Here is a 27,517-nt window from a genome sequence, read left to right as displayed (position 1 = left end):
ATAAAACACCAAATAGTTCAACTAAAAACCGACAAAAATATATCTATCTAAACAATGGAGGAGGGGGGGGGTTGTCCACCACGGCTCTCCTTCATTTTCCCTTCCGTAGTCCTTATATCTATCTAACTATATATAAATTCCAACAAACCGCAAAAAATAAAAGTAATTTTTTTAAAAACATACTTCATTAACAAAAAATTTAGACTATAATAATGATTTTCTTTTTTGTTTAGTAATGTTTTTAACAGAATTGTGGCTTTGAAGAAAGCCTTGTTTTTGAAGCAAACAAAACTGTGTCATCAATAGCTAGAAAGAGTCGATTCTTTAGTACGCAAAGAAACCACATCCAATGATATCTAAAATAAAGTAAACCCCTAAATTAATATCGCCATACCTATTTATGATGCCTTATGTCGCGGATAATAAATAAGGATACCTTTTGTCGCGGATAATAAATAAATATATAACTGTTATCATTGCATTAATAAACATAATCAATCTCTAACAAAATATGAACCGGTTTAATCTTGATATGAAAAAGATCAACATCCATCGAAGCAATCGTGTGGTTTTCATCATGTTGCGTAACCTTCCAATGATACATAAGATAAAATATATCAGATATATAAAATTTAAAAAAAAATTAAGGCTAACAATTAACTAATGTATAATAAATTAACATGTAACTGTTATTACTGAATTAATAAATATAATCTTGAGGTCTTTAAGATAAACATCTACAGTAGCAAGCTGCCATCATAGTTAAAACCTTGCAATAAAAGATAAATGAAATTATATTAGATATTTAGCACAATAACTGAAAAACCCATTACAAATTAGAGAAGATGAGAATGATTTCCGAACTTAAAAAAAAATTAAAAATCACTTAACTCCTGATACACAACACATTACCCATTACCAAACAGAAAAATCGATAGAAGTAGACCCTTCAATACTTTTTAACCTGAAATATAATAGATTTGATTATAAGTTATAATGAAAAGAAAGTTATATTGTGTTAGCGTAACTAACTGGTAATGGCATATGCCATTTGCATAGAGTGTACTGATTTATTATAACTAAACACTTACATCTCTCAATCCATGCAAGCAAAAGTCTGTGTTTCTGGGTAGAAACAATGTATAGCCATCATTATGATTAACATTAATTGTCATGAGCCAGGCAATTTGCTTATGTCAAATAGTAAATGAGCTTTGGTTTCCCATAGCTCGTTGCAACCAGGTCAACCCTGGTTGTTGGATATCGGTAACTAACCGACTACCTAAAATTACATTTCCATATACATATATGTATATACATATATGTATACATAAAAAGAAATTAAATAATTATAAATCTTTTCATTATCTTAAAAAAAGGGGAGGGTAGAGAATATGAAATACATTAGGCACTGTAAAATTTATTATAAAAAATAAAGACTAACCTACTATCTGTAAATAATATCTATTAATGCAAGTTTATAAAACATACTATTATTTAAAATAACATATACCTTATTACACATTTCTATTATGTTATCACCATATCACCACTTATTATGTCTGCAGAAAGTTAATATTTGCTCACCTCATACTCAACACCATCATCATTTTCATTCTCCTTTTGGTTTCCAATAAGAAACTATATATACATCACTTTTCTTCTTTTTAATGCCAACAATTCTTCCATAATATACATCCTGGGTGTTAGTGGCATTATCGAACCACATGTGGCAAATACTTCTTCCAATAGAAGCTCCAATAAGAATTTCTTCGATATCTGAGGCCTCATTATTTTCTAGGTCAGGAAACATTTCTTTTACCTGATCAGGCATGCAGTTTTTTAATATTTTTTCTACATTTTTGCGTTCTTTGTTTTCTTTTTTCTGAATTTTATCTGCTATTCGTTTTATCAATTCTAACTTCAGGTCATTATGACATTGCATATTTATAAACCGCTTTTTTCTGGCATTAGAGATAGCCCATAATATCAACTTGTTTTGAATATCATTTGGCTTTTTGCATAGCAGAGCAGTTGTTTTATTTTTGCAAGCACGAAGTTTTGAAGAAAGAAAACAAAGAGTGGCATTTGGAGCTTTGTGCTTTGCAGCGCTAAACATACCCATAAGTTCTTCTGAATCAATGTTGTGAAGCCTAGCTGACTTAGTCTGGTCTTTAAGGTGATCATTAGAACTCATTTCAAATTGCCGCTTGTACTGCCTGTCAATGACGCTAATAACTGCATTAAGGCAGTCAGCTAATGCTTTACTCATTTCATCAGTTACTGGGAAAAAGCTGATTATTGAATCAAAAACTACATCTTCAATATCATTACCAAAGAAATCAGTTTTTCGTTTAAGTAGAGATAAAGGATTCTTGCTGCTCTCAATAAGAGTGTTCCGAACATCTTTTACTATCTGAATGCCAGATATGTAGTCAAGTCTCGTACCTGGTGCAATATAAAATTTTGTCATCCAAGGACCAGAAAGTAGTTTTCCAATTAAAGCTAAAGCACACAACTCACGGACACCTAAGGTGAAAAAGTGAATTAGTAACAAAGATTAATCTTTGTTTATAATAGTCTTTACTCCCCATTAATCTTGCAAGTGCCATTACTATTTGTAATTTGTATTTGTAACTATATTTGTAATTAATTCTATAATATTGTGTAGTACTTTATCAAATGAACTGAACAGGTATAAAAAAGAAAAAAAATACCTGCTTCAGATGTAAAGTCTTGAAATAAACTATTTTGCAGACCTCCGCATAACGCCAAGCCAGAACACAGAAATATCTTCAATATGGCATAATGATGGATTAAAACACCACATGTGTGAAAAAGCATATGTAGTCTGTTGCCTCTATAGCGTGGTAGCAATCCTCTGGTTAACTCGTGTTGGTCCAAAAAGGTTACAAAACCTTTTGGATCACCTCTGAATATCATAAAGAAGCTCATTTTGGCAATTGTAAGAAGAGTGTGAAATAAAAACATGCACTAATTATAATATTTCATTTTAACTCAAAATTTTATTCAGAAAACTAAATATATTTAAGTAAAAGAATGATTTAGATTAGTTAGAGTACCTTTTGCATCCTTGTAGCGAAGTTTGCTCAGCTGTACAACAATGTTTGCTGCAATGCAGTCTCTTCCAAAAAGTTTCCCTTTTGAAGTCTTTAATGCTTTAAGTGAAGATTTGCAAGAGCTGGTCATTGTGTCTAAAGGGTGAAGGTGACAGTTTAGTTCATTTAATGATTTCTGCCAAACAAGGTTTAACTTTGCGATTGTTGCATGGTTTGTTGCAACTCTATCACTCATTGTATTTGTTATGTTCCCAATAATAGTGCTTCTTACGTCAGTATATTTGAGTCGATAGAAATCACTATATAACTTAGCAAGATTTTCAATAGACTTTGTAATATGACTCTGATAGTCATAAGCTGTACCTCCAGGAAGTTGATCAATAGCTACAACCATACATACTGATTCCGTTGTCAAGTGCACAGCATTTATATGAACACCCTCCTGGGTTGTTGCATCAAAACCAAGTGTCAGATCTTTTGTTGTAAATGCTATCTCAGCAGCCTGTAAGTCTGAAAGCACACCAAGCTCACGCATCATTTGTTCTACAGTTGTACGATGTGGAATTTGACTAAATCGATAGCCAGTATGTTCCCCAATTTTACGGAGCAGAGATGGGACACTTTGTGTAGGAACTTGGCACACAAGCATGTCATATATAAGTCTCCTAATATCTGCTGAGTAGCATTTTTCATTTTTGGTGTTTTGTGTTACTTGCTTAATTTCCTCCAACTCTTCCTGTAAATTCTGAATTTCATTTTGCAGTACAAGAATTGCAGAATTTTTTTCAGCAAGTTGTTGGCTTAACATTGCCTTTTGATAAGAAAACATTCTTTGCGTGGATGTTAACTGTTGTTTCAAACAAAAAATTTGATTTTAACTGTTAATCTAAAAACTTTTCTTTTAATTTTTTTCTAAGTTGAGAAATTATCTTTTTCTTACGAGTAATAACTTGATTTAGATATTTAAATATGCATGCTCTAGCCTTTGCTTTATCTCTTCAACCTTTAACATCCTCTTTATGTTTTCTCTTCGTAATTGCCATTTCGTTTGCCAAAATGGTTAAGCACTTTCTCATAACCTTTTTTCTGGGACTCAACTCGTCAGCTCTCAAACTGGATAGTGGTTCATGAGAAGAGGTTTTTAAAGTAGGACGAGATAAAGGAGATAAGTGATCACTATTTGATACAGATGAAACACTGATTTGTTGAGAAGAAAATGAAGAACATGTAGGAAAGTCAATTGAGGTTGCAATTGATTGGGATGTTTGTGCCACAGCAGATATTGTTATTTGGTATGCAAAGAGCATGTTGCAGATGTCAACAAATGCTTTCGAATTTCGTGAAAAATGGTTTACAAAGACTTTTGATGTTCTAACTAGTTGCTGAATCTGACTTATACAAATTTTGATGTTAAAATACTTACCGATTAGTTCTACAGTTACTTTATATGAATCGTTGTTAGTTGCAAATATATGCAGTACATGTCCATTTCTACAGCCAATACTTAAATGAGCTGGTATTGGAAAATTACAAGCTAAATAAGTTTTAGCTTTACCATAAAATAGATTTGTTTTCTTCTGAGGTCCCATGATGCACTAAACTAAATTCAACAATCATAATACTACTATTTAATTGGGTCAGCTATTAATCATAATTAAATAATTTAAAAAATTACAATTAATCTATAAAAAAAATTTTTAAATATATGTATAATTTTTATATATCATATATAGCTTAAGGTGGCTATATGGTAAATTATGGGTATGGAAAAAGCTGAGAAAATGCTGTTTTTGTTTTCAATGAATTTTACGCAGAATCATCATAAAATAGTGTTATATAATTTTAATTTTAACATTTTAAATTTTATTTTGCAGAATTTTGCCTTTAAACTAATTTTGGTGTGTGAAAAGAGTTAGCCATCAAAAAAAAAATTAATATATAACCACCGTAATTATACTTGTTAGTTTTTGTGTACATCATTTAACAATTTAAAAAAAAGAAAACCCAAATATCCTTAGTTGTAAAAGGCTATTAAAAAAAAAGTTTGTATAACAGTTCTTATAAAATATATCATTATAATGAATAAAAAATCAAAAATACTGAATTCTCCACTGTCAAAAACCGCCCCTCCCCCTAACACAATGTAACGGAAGTGGAAATACATACCTTCACTGCGCGGAACAATAGGGTATGTGGTCATGAATATTTTTTGATGAAATTTGGCAGGCACATAGAAAATAGATCTATACAGTTGCCTGAAAAATTTTAAATGTGTACCAACATGCCTTCAATATAAATGCACCTCCGGAACAGAAACAAAATTTTAAAACCGAATGAAAATCACTGATAACTGTAAAAAAAAAACAGAATTTATAACAAAAAGTAACTGTAACAACATCAGAAACAGTTTTATAAAGTGTAACAGTAACACTAAAAGAGGTGGAAATGGTACCTCCACTGGGTCGAAAAATACGGTACGTGGTCATGAATATTTTTTAATGAAATTTGGCAGGTACATAGAAAATAGATCTATACAGTTGACTGGAAAATTTCAAATATGTATCAACATGCCTTCGATATCAATGCAGTGCCAGAACAGGAACGAAATTTTAAATAGCAATAAAAAAACTGAAAAATTTATTACTCGTAAAAAAAAACCATAATTTATTCAAGATAAAACATTCTACTTTTCTAATAAAGTCTAAGCTGATATGAAATTCTAAAAAAAAAGACAAATAAATACATCTTTACCACACCGACTTCGAGCACGCTGTGAAAAAAAAGGTCACAGTTTTTAACTTTGAAATCGGTGCCGTAAAAAGCCAGATACGCACGTACCTACATTTACTGTAATTAATGATTAATATACATTTACTATAATTAATGATTTATAAGCAACATATAAACAAATTTTGCATATACTGTTCAGATTGCAATCCTAGTCCTAGCCCACACAATTCTCTTATTAATAATAATAATACTTCTGTTAATGTTTAATAAAAATGCTAGATTAAATGAAATGCTGTAATAAATTTTAGTAATAAAATTAGATGTGGAGATGCAAATGGGCATTATGGTGATTTATCATATATCTTATATGATATAAGACAAATTGACAGTGATGGGCACAAACTTTTTTATTATAGTTTAGCTAAACTACTAACTATTAGTTAAAAGTTAAAAAGTTGAATTTTAGTTAACTATTTCTAATTAGTTTAAGTTAACTACTTTTTATAAAAAGTTTGCAACTAAAAGTTTAACTACTTTTTTTTAGTTTTAGTTAAACTAAAACTAAAAAAAAGTAGTTAAACTTTTAGTTTTTATACTTTATTTTTATACTTATATTTTTATACTTATATTTTATATTATACTAATATTTTTATACTTATATTATAGTTTTTATACTTTATTTTTATACTTATATTTAAACTTTTTATAAAAAGTAGTTAACTTAAACTAATTAGAAATAGTTAACTAAAATTCAACTTTTTAACTTTTTTTTTTTCAACTCAAGAAAATTTGTTGATGAATTTATGTTTCCGCTAACCGTTTTATTGATACAGACCAAGCGGAAATGATGTTGAAAAGTCCAGTTCATGCACTAAATAAATAAATACATAAAAATAGTAATAACAGAATCCTTGGAGTCCTTGGTCAGGTGAGTGGTGCATAGAAATAGAACGATTTATTTGGCGATATATAAAAAATTTAGTTAATAAAAATTTAGTTGAACTTTTTCAACTAAACTAGGAAAAAAGTTAGTTAAACTAAAAGTTTAACTTAAATAAAAAAATTTAGTTTAACTATTGCATTTAACTAAAAAAAAGTAGTTTAACTAAAAGTTAACTAAAAAATTAGTTAACTATGCCCATTACTGCAAATTGATTTAGAAATCATTGTGCTCTATCTTGCCTGTGTTTTTCTATCCATTAAAGTACTACACATTAAAAGTTGTATTATTTGAAGCATATTTAGGGGTTGCAATTATTTGTTTGATAGTATTATGTTTTTAACCTCTGATTAAATCAATGGTTGAAAACATAATATCAGCAATATGGCTTACAGCGTAAATTATAGTTTTTCAATACATTGAATTAATTATTCGTTGATTTCCAGGTTACAAATTAATCATTAAATCAGAAAGTTTAATGTAAAAAATTATAAATCATTGATTTAGAATTTTTGTGGCTTTTTATTTACATTACATTTTTTGATTTATTGATTAATTTGTAAGCTGGAAATCAACAAATAATTCAATATATTGAAAAACTATAATTTACGCTGTAAGTAATATTGCTGTCTGCTAAAGAGGGGCATTGTGCATAAGATCATAAATAATATTTTGACCAGGATCATTGCTGGGTGTTTAATACGCCATATTTGATTACATGTATGTTGTTACGTACTGTAGATAATTATGGTCATTATGCTAATGACTGTTGAGGACTTAAGTTATGTGCATTGCGTATATGTTTTTGTATGTTAGTTATGAAGAGAAGAAAGCTGAGTTAAGAACTTTGTTATTATACATGACGCTATGCATAGGATTATTATATATAATATAATTAACATTGAATAAAACATTTAACCCTGTAAATCAAACACTGGAAGACAAAGTTAAGATCAAAAGTCAACGAACTAAATAAAAAAATAAAATAACAATAACAAGAAAGAAAAGTATGGCAACTCCTATATCAGAAATAAAACCTGAATCCGATCCATCATGCGAGCATAAATGACTAAATTGATGAAAAAATTGATTACATCACTAAATCACATAACACAACCACTTAAAGGAATTCGACCATCCATAGAAGCAGACACATCTGAAAATAAATGGTTAAATTTTCTTGATGCCTGGATGAGATATAAAAAAGCCATTAAACTAACTGAATCAAGAAAAATATATAATGAATTACGACTGGCTTGCAGTACATCAATCAGCAAGATGCTATTAAATTTTTCGGTATGGAAAATTTATACAATTGTGATGTAAAAGGCGTATTATTTATTTATTTATGTATTTATTATAGATACAACTGCTATAGAATAATGTTCTGTGAATCTAAAAAATAATTTGTAGACTATGGCAGTCCAATTGTTTTTCAATATCGGTATCACTTTATGATAAATGTTTATTTTAAACTCCATTTTAAAGTTGGAAGACATAATCAGCCTCAACAACTTCATTCGGGAGTTGATTCCAATATGTAACAATTCTGTTAGCGAAGAAGAATTCTCCTTTGCAAATGTTAATCTTGGTTTGCTTGATGATGGGGTGTTGATTATTTCTAATTGCTAGTTTACTTTTATAAAGCTATTGGAAATTTTGAAATAATTAACTTTCCTCTAGTTCTTCTATCTTTAGGGTAAAACTAAGAACTTGGAGTCTTGATTCATAATTAAGTTTACATAAAGCAGGCACTAGTTTAGTAGTTTGTTTTTTAATTATTTAAAGATTTTCCATGTCTTTTTTTCTTTAAAGATTCCATGCTGAAGAAAATGTTTCAAGATGAGGTCTTACAAATGATGTGTACAAAATCTTGATTGATTTTACGTTCCAATAAATGAAAGTTTTTTTAAGCATTCGGAGAATACAATTAGCTTTTGACGCAGCTTTTAGCATTGGATTTTCCATTTTAAGTTCTTTGTAATTATAACATCAAGATCACGCTCGGATATTGTTTCCTGTAATTCCTGAATTATTTATATAATATTTATGTTTATAAATGTTGTTATCTGTTTTTTTCTTATATGCATAACTCACTGTGAACCAAAGAGATCGCCAGGTTTTATGTTGTGGCACTCATATAAAACCTTTTGAACATAACAGTATTTGTCCTGTAAAGTAACTTTTTAAATTTTTTAATTTGTCTTGAAAAGTAACTTTTTAAAATCTGGACAAAGTGCTAAAGGTGACAAACAGGGCAAAAGTGTAAGCCTGTGGGGGTCTTCAGCCCAATTATAAAATTAAAAGTCGTTTTTTTTTTATATTAAATTTTAGTTTGTAGTTAATCTGTTACATCAAATTGTTTCAATTTTTAAATAGGAAAATTGTACTCTGAAAAAAGTAAGCATAAATGTTTTTATTTAACTTCATACATAAATAACATCTACAACAGCGTAGTTATAGTATACACCTATGATTAATATATGAATTTATATACATCTATTTAGATACTTAAATAAATGTACACACAGACATAAATATACATATATTCCTATGTATGCATGAAAATATATACTTACAAATTTATATATCATGTATACATAATAATACCACAGATATAAGTGTGTGTGTACACATATACATTTACATGTATATGTGTACACACACACTAATATCTGTGGATTGATAAAAGAAGCAAAAATCAAAAAATCTCTTCTACTAAAAGTATTTCTACTTCTTTTACTAAGCCACAGATATATAAGTATATATGTAAATACATCTACATTTTTTAATGTTAATATATAATATGTTAATAAATGTGCTTACATGATATGTATAGATATAAAATATAAATTATTTATTTATTATCTATAAATATCATGTATATATATATATATATATATATATATATATATATATATATATATATATATATATATATATATATATATATGTATTATTACTCTGTTCTTTTAGAACATTAGGCACTCTATATGTAGAATACAATAACTTAACTTAAATATAATAAATAAATATATATATATATATATATATATATATATATATATATATATATATATATATATATATACATATATATCTTATACTGATAATTTAGGTGAGCAGTGTGACATCATACTGAAATAGCCTACTGGGGGCTTCAGTACATATATCGACTGACAAATAGCCTGACTCGTAGCAGAGTGCTGCTACATCAACTGAGGTTTTGGCATGGGGCAGTAATCTTTTCATTCATTATTCTTCTTTTTTTCTTTTTTTTCTTAAAAAACTTGTATTAAATTTTTTTTAGCAATTTCCAGTGATAAAAAAAAATTTTTATTCATTTTTTTAAGTTTTAGATTCTGCAAAAAATTTATTATAATTTTCGAATATAGTTATTATAATAATAAAATTGTATGATAGCAACGCATTTTGATTTCAGAAATAATTTTTTTTGAAACAATATGGATAATACTATTACATAGTAAGGATTTGGTTTAAGTGCCACGACATAAAATCTGGTGGTCTCTGTGGTTCACAGTGAACTTTACATTTATCATTATTAAATTTCATATGCCAGTCTTCAGCCCATTTCGCAGCTGCGTCAATTTCTTTTAGAAAAGAAATACTATCCATTGGATTTTTTATGATCACAATAAGTTTTGTATCATCTGCAAAAAGCCTAATGAAATTTGTTGTTACTTCTGGCATATCATTAATAAATATAACAAAAAATAGAGGTCCTAAACGAGAACCCTGTTGAATTCCGCTAACTACATTGCACAAATCAGAACGATAATTACCTATAACTACTCTCTGCTTCGTTGCTTTAATGAACGAGCTACACCATTTAAGAAGATTGCCTTTGATACCATAAGTTTCAAGTTTTGAGAGAGCTCAGAGAGTAATTTGTTATCAATGAGATGTTTTGTGATAACTTTTTTTAATTCTTTTTTCTATAATTTTGCATACTACAGACGTGAGCGGAATGAGTCTATAGTTTGATGGGTTTGTTCTGCTGCCTTTTTTCAAGACTGGTGACGGATTTGCTTCTTTCCATTTTGTTGGGATTCAGCCTACTTCACATGAATGTTTAAAAGTAATTGATAATATTTTTGAGTAGCTATCTGAACATTTTTTTAATAAATATGGGTAGATCCCATCAGCACCAGCTTGTTTGAATTCAATTTGCAAATCAAGTTTTATTTTAATAATTAAGCTCTCGAAAAAATCAGTGTTAAATGATTTGCAGATTGATTCTGTTCTTGATTTAAAATGAGATGTTTTTTATTATTTTGAACAGTGTTAAATACATTACAAAAATGGAAGTTGAATTGATTGCAAATTTCTTGTCTATCAACTAAGGTTACGCCATCATTTGTAATGAGCGGATGTATTTTTTGATGATTGTTTTTTACTATTTGCATATGCGTATATAAATTTAGGATTTAGTTTAGCTTTTTTGATCAAATTGGATTCATAATTAATTTTCTGGGCTATAATAAGCTCAGTTCACCTAAAAACAGTAGCTATAAAATCAATTCAATCAGAAGTTGAAATTGACCATTATACGTAATTATTGTAGTTTTTTTGGAAACATCTTTACTTCCAACAAGGCTGCTATCCACCACTATTAGAGTTGAAAGTTACTGGAAGAATCAAGATAAAGATAAGATCGTGTTCAAAGAAACAAACTAGATAAATAAGATTTTTTTGAACACTTACACCTTATTCACACGATGGAACATTTGACGGAATATTCTGCAGTACAGGAACATGAACAAATGTACTTTCATGTGAGCCCAACTTGAATAAAAATTCCCGGAACATTTGAGAAACTTTTGAACCGCATAGCTAACCTAGAGCAAATTAATGTTTCAGAACATTTTTTTGTTTTCGTTTAAAAAAGATGGCGCTTTTTTTTGTGTGCTAATTTTAATTTTTTTCAGAAAAAGTGTCTTTGTATATGCTAGTATATAATAAAATGTAACAGAAAAAATTTCCAAGATTGTGATTTCAGTGTTGGTTGATTTATGTTTGACTTTAAAATGACTATTTAATGTGAGTTCTACACAAAATTTGAGTCGTGTTTACACAATGTAAACACAGTTTGAGTTGCTTTTACATTAAATTTTATCGTAAAAGCAACTCAAACTATAAAATTTTTCACATTAGTTTTCACATAGTAGCATATTTAATGATCAAATATGCAATTTGAAGTAAACTATTTATTAAACAACACCTAGTTTAGGTCTAATTAACCAAACTAAATTGTGTCAAACTGAAACTTCTTTTAAATTATAGTTAAAGCATGACTTAGTCATGCTTTAACTATGGCAGATTAGACTAGAAGCAGATTATTCTTTATTTAAACCTTGAGCTTATGAATCAATCGTCCATCCATATTTAAGTTAAGCTGCCTTAAAGTTTAATCGACAATTGAAAGAAATGTTTGGGTCAAACCGAAATTTTCTCAATGGTCTAATAAGATTTTTACTAGAATGGAGGAACTTAAATTTACATTTTTAACTAAATGTTAAAACATTTCATTTTGCAGGTTATTGAATTACTTCAACATTTAAGCAAACCTACCGAAACAATAAAAGAAGCTATTTCAGTAGTAAAACGTGTCGCGTTACATTGCATTATCTAGCTTCATGTGAAGGCTTTTGTTTTGTGACCAGTCTTTTTAGGGTAGTCAAGTACAGAAGAGCCAACTAAAGATCAAGTAATTTCTTATTATAATTATAAAGATTGTTATTTTTGCCATCTTAGACTGTAGATACTGTTTTGTTTATATCACTAAGAAGAAATAATGATTATATTTAAAAGAAATCTTTTTTTCAAAGCAATTGTAGATTTAAATCTATTTGATAAATATTGTAGCGAAGTTGTTTCTCTATGTTTGATGGTGGATGTCGCTATTCCTTTATTGCGTCATTTGTTAAAACTTTATCCTAAGCATTTGGAGCTTAATGATCTTCAAAAAACTAGAAGAATGGTTGAGAATGCTTTTAAACATTTTAAAGCTTGGCTTTGTCATTTGCAAGCATATGGAATTTGATCTTAACTTTGGTACAAAAATTATTAATGCTTGCATCACTCTTCACCACATTTGTGAATATCATGAACATATTATTAAAATAGAGTTACTTTATTTTAATAATATAATGAAGATATTATTAAAATAAAGTAGAGTTTGCAATGAGAAGCTTATGCTTCATCACTGTGATGATTGTCTGGCTTAATCTAATATAGTTTCTTATGCAAGGAGCATTGGACCAGAAAAAAATAATTTTGATTATTGCTAAGTATCTTAATGAAAGGAACCAATAAATGTAAATAATAGTATAATTAACAATATTGTTATACTGTTTAAACCTTTATCAGTAGTATGTAAGGTATTATCACGTGTTTATTAGTTTATATATAATATAAATTGTTCAAATAAATAAGTTTGTAAATTTAAATAACTTTGTAAATTAAACATTTCTTTTCTCACTAATTTTTTATATATTTCTTTTGACCCAGATGATAAATATTTTGCGTGCATCTGTCATCTTTTAACAAAACTTTGCCTAAACTATTAGTATGTTCTAAAACTAATAAGTAAATAAATAATTTGTATGAACACAAAATAAGCCTTTTACTTGATTTCCATGACCATTTTCAAATAGTCATAGGAAGTTCATTATTATTTAGCTCTATACCACCTACGGTCAGGGGTGCCGAGAGCCTTAGCGCTTCTATTTTTCAAAATTTTCATATATAATCATTGAGGAACTTTGTATTTTATGTATCTTCATATTTTATGGCGCCCCTTGGACATCTGCTGCCTTTTGCCCCTCTCGCCGCTCCTGCTGATAGCCCACTATACTATATTGTCAAAATCGATTAAAAGTGGTGCATGAAAAATTGAAAAAAAAACCTTGAGTCGTCTGCTATATATATATATATATATTATTATGGAGCTATCTGAGTCATCAAATTGAAGTTTTATAATTATTTAATTCCTAAAATTTCACTTCTGCAAAATTTTCTTCAATCGCTCATGTTTCCAGTCTTTTAAATCCTTTTTTTTATTTTTAAGCCAAGTCTTTTTGACAAACCCAAAGCTTGCAAACTTTGAGTTTGTCAAAAAATCCACCAGGCCATTTCATGGACATTTCATTTGACCTCTTGATATTAATTATTTGAAACAAATTTATATGGAAAACTGTTTGAGGCTAAAAAAAATAATTTAGTACTTTATTTAAGGGAAAATTGCTCTATTATAACGATTTAATTCTGTTTACATAAGTTAAAGACTATTGTAGTGATATTATCATCAAGCTGATTTTACATATGAACGCTGGAAGGAACATTTTGAAGTAACATTTCTTCCAGAATAATGTTCCGCCGAACATCGCTCATGTGAATAGGGTGTTAGGAACCGAGTAAAATGATGAGATTTAATTAAATGACGAATAACACAAGAATTAATTTTAGTAGATAGCACAAGAGATATTAGCTCTTTGGAGCAGCAACTATATTATTTACAGAAAAGAGAAAGAGAAGCAACATTACATTTGACAATGGTTAGAGATTGTCTGCAAGAGCAGGTCCAAATATATTTGCAATGTGTTTTGGCGCCGTATCTAAAAGAGAAAGGGTATTATTCTAAGATCTGCCATAGATATAACAATAGTATTCCATACAAAGACTGATTAGAGATTTATAGAGATAAAGAATAGATCCAGGAGTAAGAAAGTGACAAGCACAATAAAAAAAAGCAACCTTTACAGATGCTAGTTTTGCAATTGATTTGATTTATGGTTTTCAAGGAAAAATCAGAAAAATGAGATAATCCTAGAAGTTAAATGACTCATAGAGTTAATTACTGCTCATAAATAAAGGAAGATCTAGATTATTGCGATAACAATTAGCTGAAAAAGGCTATTTATTATCGTTATTTTATCTGAGTTAAAGTTCATTAGCCACTGAGAGTCCCGAGCTGTATCAGAAGTGAGATAATTTTTATCTCATTTTCTTAGCCCTCTCTGAGCCCCCCTTCCTTATAAGTAGTAAAACCACCCTAAGTCTTCAGGAGATAATGATGATGATATATACACATTTATATAAAATATAACATGAGTTTTAATTTTAAAAAGTATGCTTATAGGATCAATCAATATAAATGCAACCCCGGTCATAAACCCGGCCCTAGCCATGTTTTATCAAACCCAGCTCCAATCAAATATCAACCCCAGTCACTTACTAGACTGGCTTAGGGAGAAGGTGTATGGAGTGTACACACATCAATTGATTTAAGGAGAACAGGCAGGGAGTATATGAAATGGTTTTGGTTAGAGCAGGCAATGATTATGAAACAAATTTAAAAAATCAAAAAACAAAATAAAAAAGTTTCGGTGCAAAATATCAAGTTGCTAAATATCAACTCAATCAAACAGCAAATAAACATTCTTATTATTATTATATGTTATCACAACTATTAGAAGTTTACTTTATGTTAGTTTGCTATTAATAAATATTCTTGTATGATTTTCTAGATGAATTTTTAAATAGTTAAAATCATTCTAATTATTATAGAACTTATAAAAAAAACTGTCCTTTCTATCTGCATTTTAAAGCATCTGAAGATGGACAATCATTAGTTTTGCAAGATATGGATAATAATTGTAATCATAAAGTTTCTGAAGTAAGTTATAAGTTTATTTATTTTATCATACTTCTTCATATTACTTGATTGTATTTCTCACAAATAAACAACTTTGATTTTTGTTATTTTGTCAAATCTCCTTTTTAAAATCCATCAGATTCTCTATAAACACCTGCCTAATCAACGAAAGCTTCTTGACTATTTTATTCATAAAGCTAAAGAGTTGATGAATTTAAAACCAAACAAAAAGCTTCTACAAAAGGAATTAATTAATTCTACAGGCAAACTTATAACTCTTAGAGATATGTCGAATATTGCTGCTTCATCTCGCAAAAATGATAGCCGAAATGATATCACAGCCTTTGTGACAACTTTAAAAGAAAAATATAGTAAGTAGTCTTTAATATGCTTTTGCACTGTTATTGCTATGTTTGCTATTAATCTATGAATATATTGAAATTTAATACGCCTAGAAAATGCAGATAGTCATAAAATATGGTTAAAAGTTAATGCTGATAGACCAAAAATGTTTGAAAAAGTGTTGCCTATAATGCTAAAAATAATTTTTATTTGACAAATTTATCATTATAAAAACGTTTTTTATTCAAGCAGTTTCTATTAAAAGCTTTGTTATTACAATAGAACTATAATTGTATCAAAAGTAGTCTGGTTTTTGCATGCTAGAAATAGAGAAGAATTATTGGCATTTGAATGTTGAACGAGTTTGATACTTAAATATCTCGTAAATTGCTAATAAAAAATCTTTTTTGAAAAACTTTAAATTAAAATGAGCTATTCAGGACCAGGTTAGGTTATCCTGCTATTCTTAACATATAATCCATTACAACCTGCTTCATGTTAATGTTAGGAAGGTCATCAGTTGTAACAATTGCTTCAACTCTTTGATAGTGGCATTTATACATCACTATGGAGAACCATCCAAACCACACAAGTGTGCAAAAATGGATGTAAAACTTATTCAAAATTCTTAATTAGTAATGGCTCAACACAAAAATAAATTTGCAGATTATGCTAATTTTTTTAAATTATATTTCATGTACTCAAAAAGAAGTAAAAGCTATTTACATAAAAAATATTATTAAATATATATTTTTTAAATATATTTTTAGATGCAAATGTTGAAGTTTCAACAGATCCAGAAGGGATTTTAAAAGGGATTTTTTTTCAAGATTTATATATGCATAGTGCATATAATGCATATCCTGAGTTTATATGTATGGATACAACGCATAAACTATTAGAAACTAGAATGCTTGTTTATATTATTCTTTGTGAAAATAGTGCTGGTTAGTATATTGCTTTATGTATTTTGTGTTTTAGTTAAAAAACTATCAATATATTTTGCAATATTGATAATTTTTTTTATTTTTATTAATGCTATTATATAGGTGAAAGTGATGTAGCCGCTGTAGGTTTACTTACAAATGAAGATGCAGAATCATTGATGTTTGATTTGTGTAGGCATATAATACATGCATTAGTAATGTAGGAATAAATATTCTCAAAAAATGCTCCAAATTTTGTATAATATTTACTGTACTATAGTGACTTAAAACATCTTGTATAGCTTACATTGGAAAACACATTCCTGGTACCTAAAGCTGTAATCCTATTTTCTTATTACAACCAGGGAATACACTCTGCAAGACTCTGGTATTGTATATGTGTGTATGTATATTATATATATAATATGTATATATAAGCCATTTTAAAGCATTTGCTCAACGTGAAAAAACGATCAATCATATCAAATAATAAGTTCCAACATGTCTTGTAGTCTAAAATAAGTTTAAGTTTGAATTCTGATTTTGATTCTGATCATTTTGTATATCATTGTTTGATCATTGTCTTTAAATGGTGAGTAGTCTGGTTTTACATCTTGTGCATTCAAATTTGTATTTTTATATTTTTGTACCTATAGATCTTTTAATTGTGAAATTACTACTATTAAGCTTGGTATAACAAGTGGGCAACGTACATTCTGTCTTGAGCAAATTCAAAAATTAGCTTATGCAAAATCAGAAGAACAATATAATGAAATTTATGAAGTATTTGATTCTTCAGCACTAACCACAGTTTTGGAATATTTTAACAATAACTGGCACAATATTCATAATGAATGGATTTTGGGATTAAACTATGCTTGTTCAAATTTTAAGAACACAACTAATAATCGCTTAGAATATTTTAACGGAAAACTAAAAGAGGTTATTGACCTTAATAGTACTTTTGAAAACTTCCTTGATATGTTTTATGTTTTGTTAACTTCAATGTGAAATGAAAGAGACCATAAAACTATTTTTCAAATGCAGAATATTTGTGTTTATGTGTTTTGATTCTAATTCGGCTCAGGCAACTTATAAGAAAATTCTAACATCCTATGCATTTGATCAAGTACTAAAACAAATTACCTTGCGTTGCAAAGTCAATGATTTACTAGTTGAAAATAAAAATTATGTAGTTAATAGCAGTGAAGGTTTGCTTAAAGTTACTTTTAAAGTTATTATCGCCAGCATCAGCAAGTTTTCAATACACCTGCCATAACTGAAGAATCTAGTTCAGCATTTCATGTAGCTCTAAAAAAAAACTCTCTTAGAATGAAAAATTCAAGCTTGCTCTTCAGGCAACTTCATCTATAGCAACTCTAGTATAAGAGTCTACTGGACATGCTTTTGAACATAGAATGAACGTTCTTAAAGCATTGCAAAAGGGTTTGGAACAGGGAAAAATATGGTTGTAAATGAGCTTGAAGAGATAGACTTAAGCACATCTGATAATTTCTTGTCTCCAGATTTTTCCATTGCAATAGTACCTGAGGATACACCAACATCGTCATTAACTGTTAAGGAATTACTTTACAGTGGAAAAATAGAAGACTTAATTGGAAACCCTCAGGAAAAGGATAGTTTAATAAGAGATGGGGCATCAGAACAATCTGTTGTTAGTAAAACACAACCACACCCAGAAGAATGTTTTGCTGTGGAGAATGAAGCAGGTATTGAAAGTAAATATAAATTTAAAATTTTTTATCTGCAATTTAAAAAAAGCAATCAAAGCATGAGCCATGGTAAGTCTTGTAAGGTTCAAATGTTTATTTTAGGTTCTTTCTTAAAAAAGATACAGTTGCCTCAATGAGCTGCTCGATGTGGACGTCCGAAAGGTGCAACACGCACAACTATAGGTCTTCCTAAAAAACTTCAACAACACTTTTAATGCTCCAGTTCCTTTTGTGAGACTTAAACTTGCTAAAAGACATGCTAGTTTGTTAAAATTATTTTTTTTACATTTTATAAATACCTTCATATCTTCATACATACAATACCTTAATCTTTTTATTTATTAATATCATTACAAATATAAACATAATCCATTGGTTGTAAATGTTTTTTTAGAACTAGCTATTAAGTTATTATTTAAAAAAAATTGTTTTCATCATTAAAATACATTTTTAGTTTAATTTTCCTTAGTAGGTGCTATTAGTAGTTTGCTTTTAATTAGAATCATTTTTTCTCTTACAGTGATGCTTGGTTGGTTTTTAAAAGCTGAGGATGTACAGTAAGCTCTTTCTGGCACCCTTATTGCTAGAGATGCTATATAAAGAAGACCAAATTGTGTTTCATGGTCAGTTCTAGATAAAAATGCATTAGAATTGCTCTCATTAGTTCAATTATATTTTACCTTGGATGAATGGAAAGCCATTAATAAAGTAATCAATACTAAAAAAAAACAAGACATCTGGCCTTGTGCTGTATGTCAGAAACGCACAAGTGAGGGCAATAAAACTGGCAGCGCAATTGCATGTGATTCATGCTTATTGTGGTCACACAGAAAGTGTTTTGGGCAAAAGGATGACATCCTTTTAAGTATTAACTATGGCTATTTTACTGTATTTTTTAGTTAACATTATATCTTAGTGTATTAGTGAATAAAAATGTTAGTTATTAGTGAATAAAAATGTAAAATCAGTTTTAACAAAAATTAGAATATTTTTTTATTCATAGACTAATTTTTATTAATTATATTTATATAATTAATAAATAAATCAGCTGACAGGTGACAGCACAAAGGCAGAATTGCGTTGACAAGTGCCATTTTGCAGTGGACAAAACAAGTGCAACTTTTTTGGTTTGTTTCATTTTCTTAAGTCTTGTCCGTGTCAACGTCACGGAAGTTTTTTAATAATCAAAGGAAGTATCCAGAAGTTTCCAGAAGTATGTAGACGCTTCCAGAAGTTTCCAGAAGAAGCATCTGGAAGCGTCCAGTAGCATCCAGAAATATCCAGAAATATTCAGAAGCATCCAGACGCATCCAGAAGCTTCCAGAAGCATCGAAAAGAAGCATCTAGAATCTTCCAGAACAGGTTCACACAGGTTCATTTTACTATATAAGAGACATGTAAATCGACAAGTAATTCAGTCATTATATGGAAGTCAATCAGTCAGTATTATCAAGACAGTTTATCGAAGTGAGTTTTATCAAAGTGTTTTATCGAAGAACATCAATACAAGAAGTGAAATACAACAAGTGTTTCATTACGTCAATACAGTCCACATCCACCCAAGATGTTGTGTTCCACAGAGCATTATTGTATCATCACAAGGTAAATGTAACACGGTAAGCCTTGAGAAGCGTGATTATTTATTTTTATTATTTTTATGACTTCAAGTGCAAAAATAGCTCCCGACAGTCTTGGATTGGAACTAAGAAGAAAATTATTGGCGATTACGTAAGTGGAATGTCACAAAAAAGTACTTGTGATAAATATCGCGTAAAAAAATGGACCGTATTAAGACTATATTCCAAATATCGTTCTACGAAGAAGTTGGCAGCAGATTACAAAGGTCGAAGACCGCGTTCCACCACTTCTAGAGAGGATTCTATGATCGTCAGATCCGTCAAGAAGGATCCCTGGATATCATCAGTCGAGATACAAAAGCAATTAGAGCTGCCTGTATCGGACCGAACAATCAGACGACGTGCTGTTGAAGCCGGATTGTTTTCTCGACGCCCTGCAAAGAAACCGCTGATTTCACTAAAAAACCAGAAGAAAAGACTCCTGTTTGCTACATCTCATATTGACTTGAATGGGCAGAAATGGCGAACGGTCCTGTTCAGTGATGAATTGAAGTTCAACATCATTGGGAGCGATGGCATTTGCCGTGTACGTCGACCGGCCGGAAAACGCCTCGATTTACGTTACTGCCATAAGACCGTGAAGCATGGTGGAGGCAATGTAATGGTCTGGGGGTGTTTTTTTGCTGACGGTCTAGGTCCAATACATCGAAACGATGGAATAATGAACCGTTTCATGTATAAAAATATCCTGAAAGATGTTATGTTACCTCATGCTGAATGGAATATGCCAATAAAATGGGTTTTTCTGCAAGACAACGATCCGAAACACACTGCAAAAGTAGTCAAGCAGTAGTTTCAATACAAACAGCTATCTATGATGGATTGGCCGCCTCAATCTCCGGATCTCAACCCTATTGAGAAGCTGTGGGAGATCGTCAACCGCAGAATTAATCGTGACGGTGTTCGTAATAAGGATCAACTGTTTGAACAAATCCCAAAGGCCTGGGCAACAATTCCACAAAGTTTCATTGATCACCTGATCGAATCTATGCCTCGAAGATGCAAGGCTGTGATCGACAACAAAGGATTCGCCACGAAATATTGATAGCGAAATACAGCTTGGTCAACATTTTGTCGAGTTGAACTTGTTTTGTCCAGAAGGAAATCAACTTTTTTTAATACTTTTGATTAATTTATTAATTTTCAAATGATGAACTTTGTGATGAATAAAACTTGAAGAACTTTGTCTCTAAACAGTTACATAGTTATTTCTCTAAATTGAAAAAATGCAACACTTTTATATAAGGAAACTAAATTAGCATTATTTGGTTGCACTCGTTTTGTCCGATACTGTGTACATATATATATATATATATATATATATATATATATATATATATATATATATATATATATATATATATATATATATATATATATATATATATATATATATATATATATATATATGTATATATATATATATATATATTTGTGTGTAGATTATATGTGGTATAAATTATATATGAGTATAATATAAACTTCAGAAGTATTTGTTAAAGTTTTATAAATAGTTTTATATTTTGTGATTTGTTTATGTAATTTTTGAACCAAGCAGTCATTTAGAAATTAATAGGAATCAACCTTAGTTATTTGTGAATAAAAAAGTAAAATCAGTTCTTATTAACGTTAGAATCCTATTTTAGGAAAAATGAATAAATAACAAAAATTAGTCTATTATAGACAAATTTTTGTTATTTATTTTTATGCCAATTTTGTAACTTTTGAAAGTAATTTTGTTTTTCTTTATCAAAATATACAGGTTTTGAAATATATATATATATATATATATATATATATATAATATATATATATATATATATATATATATATATATATATATATGTATATATATATATATACATATATATATATAGATCTATATAGATCTATATATATATATATATATATATATATATATATATATATATATATATATATATATATATATATATATATATATATATATATATATATATATATATATATATATATATATATATATATATATATATATAAAGTAAACTCCCGGTTATTCGAAACGAGTTTCATTCCCCATGAGCGTTTTTATTTTTATACCCCATGAGCGTTTTTATTTTTTTTTAATCGAAATTTCGGTTATTCGAAGTAAATTCTTGTTCCCCTTGGAGGTTCAAATAACCAGAAGTCTATTGTGTATATATAAATGTGTGTGTTAAACAAATAAAAAAATACACTGTCTTGTATTTTTTTTATTTGTTTATGAACCAAACAGTCATTCAGAATTGAATAGGAATCAACCTTAGCTATTAGTGAACAAAAAAGTAAAATCAGTCTTACCAAAATTTAGATTCTTTTTTTAATCTTTATTCATTTAATTTTTAAATATTTTTTTACCTGAATATTTTTTTCCTTAATCAAAAGACATGAAATGCAAAGTCCAATGGGTAACCTCGTGGTGCATTTCGTCAAATAAGTTACGTAAGTTTCAAGCTTTTGTAATTTATGAACCAATAACCAAGGCAATATTTGTAGAAAGTTGTTTAAAGTATTAGTAAAATTATATTATATTTATATATGAAGCCAGGGCCGTGGCTTGGCTACCCGTGATTACTTTTTTGGTAATACCTATTTATGGAAAGTTTTATGAATTGGGATCCGAACTTACGACCGATTAGTTTGTTTTTGTATATTTTTTGTTTTATTTCGGGGGAGGGGGGGAGGGGGAGCTTCAACCTTCTAGCCATGGCACTGTATAAAACTATTGATAATGCGATAAATTAAAAGCCAGCATCGAATTGCAAAAATGATCAGTCTAAAACTAAATAAATTGTTTAAATATAGGCAGAAGAGTATACATGCATCGACTGTATTTTTTAGTTTCACCAGCATACACCGATCATAAAACCAGTTGTTTAAAAAATAAGGTGATCATTTCCATATATACTACCATAATTTTTATAAGCCTCAAGTTAAATAAAAATTCGATGATCAATGAGACATTTCGAGGTAGGATTTCTTATTATAAGTTAAATTATATTTTATACATTCCATATATTTTTATTTGATAAGTCCTTTATCATTAATGTTGCATTACGTATTGATTTTCAACTGAAAATTCCCTTCTTTGTTTTTCAAAAAAAGATGATTATTGAAAACTGTAAATTAATTAATCAATTAATTGAAAACTGTATTTAGTTATGAAGGTATTTCTTCAACAAGTTAAACGAATCTAGCTAATCTAGAAGGTAATCAAAAATCAATTGCAAAATTCCGCGACATTTTACCACGGACATAGAACAAAAAAAACATGAATTTGAATAAAAGGTTGTATGATTAGGAAATATGCATAACGCACTTTTTCACTATGTTCAAAACATCTAATTTTATAAAAATTTATTACTTAATCTTGTAAATCTGTTGTTAAAAAATGTATTAGTTAGAATTTACCCTTACGTAGATTGATATTTATTTATACTACCTAAAACGCGTTTTTTACTTTAAAAATTATATTTGACACGTGTCATTCTTAGCCAATGAAACGGACTTTCGGTAGGATAAAATATTTTTCGGCTACCGACAGTCGGTATGATTTTAAAATTTCTTATTCTACCGAAATCCCGTTTTTAATTGATTGCGACATGTGACATACTTAGCCAATTAAACGGACTTTCGGCAGGATAAGAATTGATATTTGCCTACCGACTTTCAGTAGGCAATTAAATATAATCCACGGCGATTAAATATAGCTTCATATGTTAACAAATCGAAAAAATCTATTTGTAAACTTTTTTATCTTTAACAATAAATGCAGTTAACGATGAACCATTAAACATAATACATTTAAAACATATTTAACTGTGTACCATTCCAGGAGTCTCTCCAAGTAACTATTTCAGGAGAGTTACTTTGAGAGATAAAGAAAAAATTAATTTTCAGAAAAATAGAAAAATTAAGAACAAACACTTTTTGAGCTGCTTAAGTTCTTTTGCACTTTTTTTTTTATACCAGAGACTTCTTTAACATGGATTAAATCATATTTATTTCACCATTTTCAAAAGGTCATTGTTTACAGTGTCCCCTCCTGTCATTGTCATGTCCTTACGTTGCCTACAATTAGTAGAGTTTTACAAGGGTTTGTGCTTGGACCCTTTGGCATTGTAGTAAACAGTAAGTTTGTCTTTAACCAATCCAAAGGTCTCTTAAAGTTGTATGCTGATGAAACTATTACGTTATGTCAGATGCAACAACTCTGATAATTAGCAGGATGAAATAAATAAGTTAGTCATAAAGTGCTAAAATTCATGTCAACAACACAAAACTCAATTAATTGATTTTTCCTTAAAAGAATCCAAGGGTTTGCCAAAATTTGTTGCTGGCAGTAAGTAAGAAAGCCTTAATTAAACTCTGCCGCGTGATATTACAAAATGATCTTAAGTAGAACACTCACTTCAAAAACATCCATCAAAAATCTTGCGCTGGAATGTGTGCTATCCATACCCTGGTATCATACAGTATCCCTCCTGATTTAATATGAAAAATTTACCTTATCTTGGTCTTTTTGGATATGACTTACATTTGACCCATGTTTTGCAGCATCTCTAGCTCTTAAATCATGAAACTTTTAACCATAGAAAAACATATAGCAGTTATTTGTAACAAGCACCTATGTTTAAATCAACCCTTGATGCGTCTTGAAGGCATCTGCCATAGATTAATCAAAAAAATTGCCAAATTTAATGATCACACTCTTCATGCATTAATTTTAGTTAGATTAATAGTGCAATATCTCAGGAAACCAAAATAACAATTTTTTTTTAAGTTTGGATTTAGTAGAAAAATAGTGCAAATTAATTTAATTTCTCACGGTAAATGAAAACGAAATATTTTAACAGAAATAAAAATAAAACAAAGTAGAAAAGTGTTACAATTTTTATTTTGTCAAAAGTCTAAACGAAAACATTTTGAACGAACACATGGGGAAAACCCTAATCTTGTTGTGAAATTGTTTGAAAATTGTTTAAAAAACTCAGCGGTAAGTGCATATTATTCAAACCAGATTTACAACGAAAAATACAAAGTTATATTAAATATTGGACTCTCAACCGGAAGTGAATGGCAAAAACATTAGGTGCTTTTTTGTTAATAACTAAATAAATATATTGAATTAATAATTTTAGTTACTAAACTTATTTTATAATGTGCATACATTAACATGCTTTCTAATTTTAATAGTCCGGGTAAATAAAAAAAAAAGCTATTGCTTTTATTCTGCCTTTTTCAAGTAATTGGTCAGCTTTACGTAAATAAATTTTTTCGGGATTTCCGTAATATTTCAATTCACCATAAACTGAGCAATTACTCCAACTTGTCTTGGTACTTGGGATATAAAATTAAATTTTTTTTTTTTTTTTAATATTTTTGCTTCCAGCAAGGCTGCAAACAACCACTATCAGAGTTGGAAGTTACTGGAAGAAAAAAGGTGATGTTTGTAGAGCAAGATAACGATTGACAGACGACTTAAAAGATTGCAAATTATATGAATCAGGAAAGCAAGATGAAGGGAGCGAATACCAATGAACTGATGTTCAAGAAAAAAACTAGATGAATAAGAGTTTTCAGAACACTTAGGAACAGTCACAAAAAAAGGATGAAACTTATAATGAATAACGAATGAGAAATTGAATAACAAATAACATGAGAATGAGTTTTAGTAGATGGCACAGGAGACGCTAGCTCTTTAAGTATTTGTAGAAAAGAGAAAGAAAAGCAACATTACAACGGTGTGATAATAGTTTGAGGTTGGCTGCAAGAGCAGGTTCAACTATGTTTACAATGCGTTTTTGCACCTTGTATAAAAGAGAAAGAACATCATTAGTATATCCGCCAAAGATATGGTTGCAGTATTCCATACAAGGACGGATTGAGATTTGTTGAGATAAAGAATAAAATCCGGTGTAAGAAAGTGTCAAATACGATAAAGAGATGTAACCTTAGCAGAATGATCGGAAGTAAGAGTTTGTCCTAGAAGATGAAAAGTAGATGACTTATCGAGTACATTGCCGTTCATAAATATAGGAAGATCTAAATTATTAAGATAACGATTGGCTCAAAAAAATTGGGTTTTATCTGAGTTAAAGTTCACCAGTCATTTTCACCAGATCCTTTTTAAGCACAAATGCCCACTCCAAGCAATCAGAGAGTGTTGGCTTCTTATTATGACAAAAATAAATAGTAGTATCATCAGCGAATGGTGCCACCTTAAATGTGAGAATATCTGGAAGATCATTAAGCTAAATTAAAAAGAGTATAGGCCTAAGGATTGCACCTTAAGGAACCCCTGAGCATACAGTATATAAAGAAGAGTGCTGTCCATCGAGGCAACCTTTATACTACGATTGGAAAGGAAGAACTCGATAATCTTAAAGATACACCGTTCGAAGAAAGCATATCGAGAAGACCAGCATGTCAAACTTTATCAAAAGCTTTAGAAATGTCAAGAGCAATAGCCTTAACCTATCCACCTTTATCTAATGCACGATAAAACCAAGCGGATACTACTGTTATCAAATCAGCTGTGGAACGAAAAGATCGAAATCCATTTTGATGATCAGAAAGTAGGTATTTAGATTCAAGATGAGAGACTAAGTGTTTGTTATATAAAGCCTCAAAAACCTTGGTTACGATAGAAAGAAGACTAATGGGATGGTAATCATATGTGTCATATTGCTATCCAGAATTTTTCAAAATAGGACTAACAGATGCCGCTTTCCAGCAGACTGGAAAACAAGACTCTGATAAGCACTTTTTAAATTGTTTTGAAAGTATAAACGACAGCTCCGGAGAACACTTCTGCAAGACTATAACAGGTAAGTTGTCTGAACCACATGCTGTAGAAGAGTCTTGGAAGGAAATCACTATATATACAGAAGCTTGAATATCAAGTAACGGATCAACCTGTTTCACGGCTATGTCAGGTAGAACGCAACTAGTTCAATCAAGAGATGATATTGATAAAAAGTTCTTAGTAAATAACTCAGCTTTGTATTTAGGTGAGGTGATAAAGTCTGAACCATTCAAGAGAGGTGGAATACTAGATTTGCCCTTATTATTGATATTATTAAAGATTCTCCAGAAGTCACAAGAGGCTAATTTTTGTGATGAAATACGAAATTTCATGAACTGAGAATAGCGGGCTTCGGCGTTAGACAAAACTTTTTCACAATGGTTTCTAGCAATAATATACAATTATTTTACTGATAGATGTGGAAGTTACGGTTTCGATTGAAAGTTGCAGCAGCACAATGTGAGGAAAATTATGTAGAAGAGTGGGGCTTGACTTGGAATTGTAGAGAGCGTACACAAGATTCCATGCCAGCCTGAATCCATGAAGTTATGTAAAAGGCATATTTATTAGCTTGAAGACGAAAGATTTCTAACCAAGGGCCATCACAAAGAAAATTACAGAAAGAG

General features: G+C 29.5%; 1 protein-coding gene across 1 annotated transcript; it reads right to left on the bottom strand.

Annotated features, from left to right (window-relative positions):
• Positions 1–271: 271 nt before the first annotated feature.
• Positions 272–25,010, bottom strand: LOC136092149 (uncharacterized). Its single transcript, XM_065819871.1, has 8 exons — positions 24,591–25,010; positions 3,084–4,680; positions 2,718–2,932; positions 1,588–2,529; positions 1,092–1,282; positions 697–964; positions 518–589; positions 272–356 (listed from the first exon to the last, which is right to left on the bottom strand). Exons 3-4 carry the CDS (start codon positions 2,842–2,844, stop codon positions 1,613–1,615), a joined length of 1,044 nt encoding a protein of 347 aa, XP_065675943.1. The 5' UTR covers positions 2,845–2,932; positions 3,084–4,680; positions 24,591–25,010; the 3' UTR covers positions 272–356; positions 518–589; positions 697–964; positions 1,092–1,282; positions 1,588–1,612.
• Between the last annotated feature and the right edge of the window lie 2,507 nt (positions 25,011–27,517).

Source organism: Hydra vulgaris, chromosome 15, assembly GCF_038396675.1.
Source record: "Hydra vulgaris chromosome 15, alternate assembly HydraT2T_AEP".
Taxonomy (NCBI): Eukaryota; Metazoa; Cnidaria; class Hydrozoa; order Anthoathecata; family Hydridae; genus Hydra; species Hydra vulgaris.
This window is presented reverse-complemented; position numbering and strand designations above follow the sequence as displayed.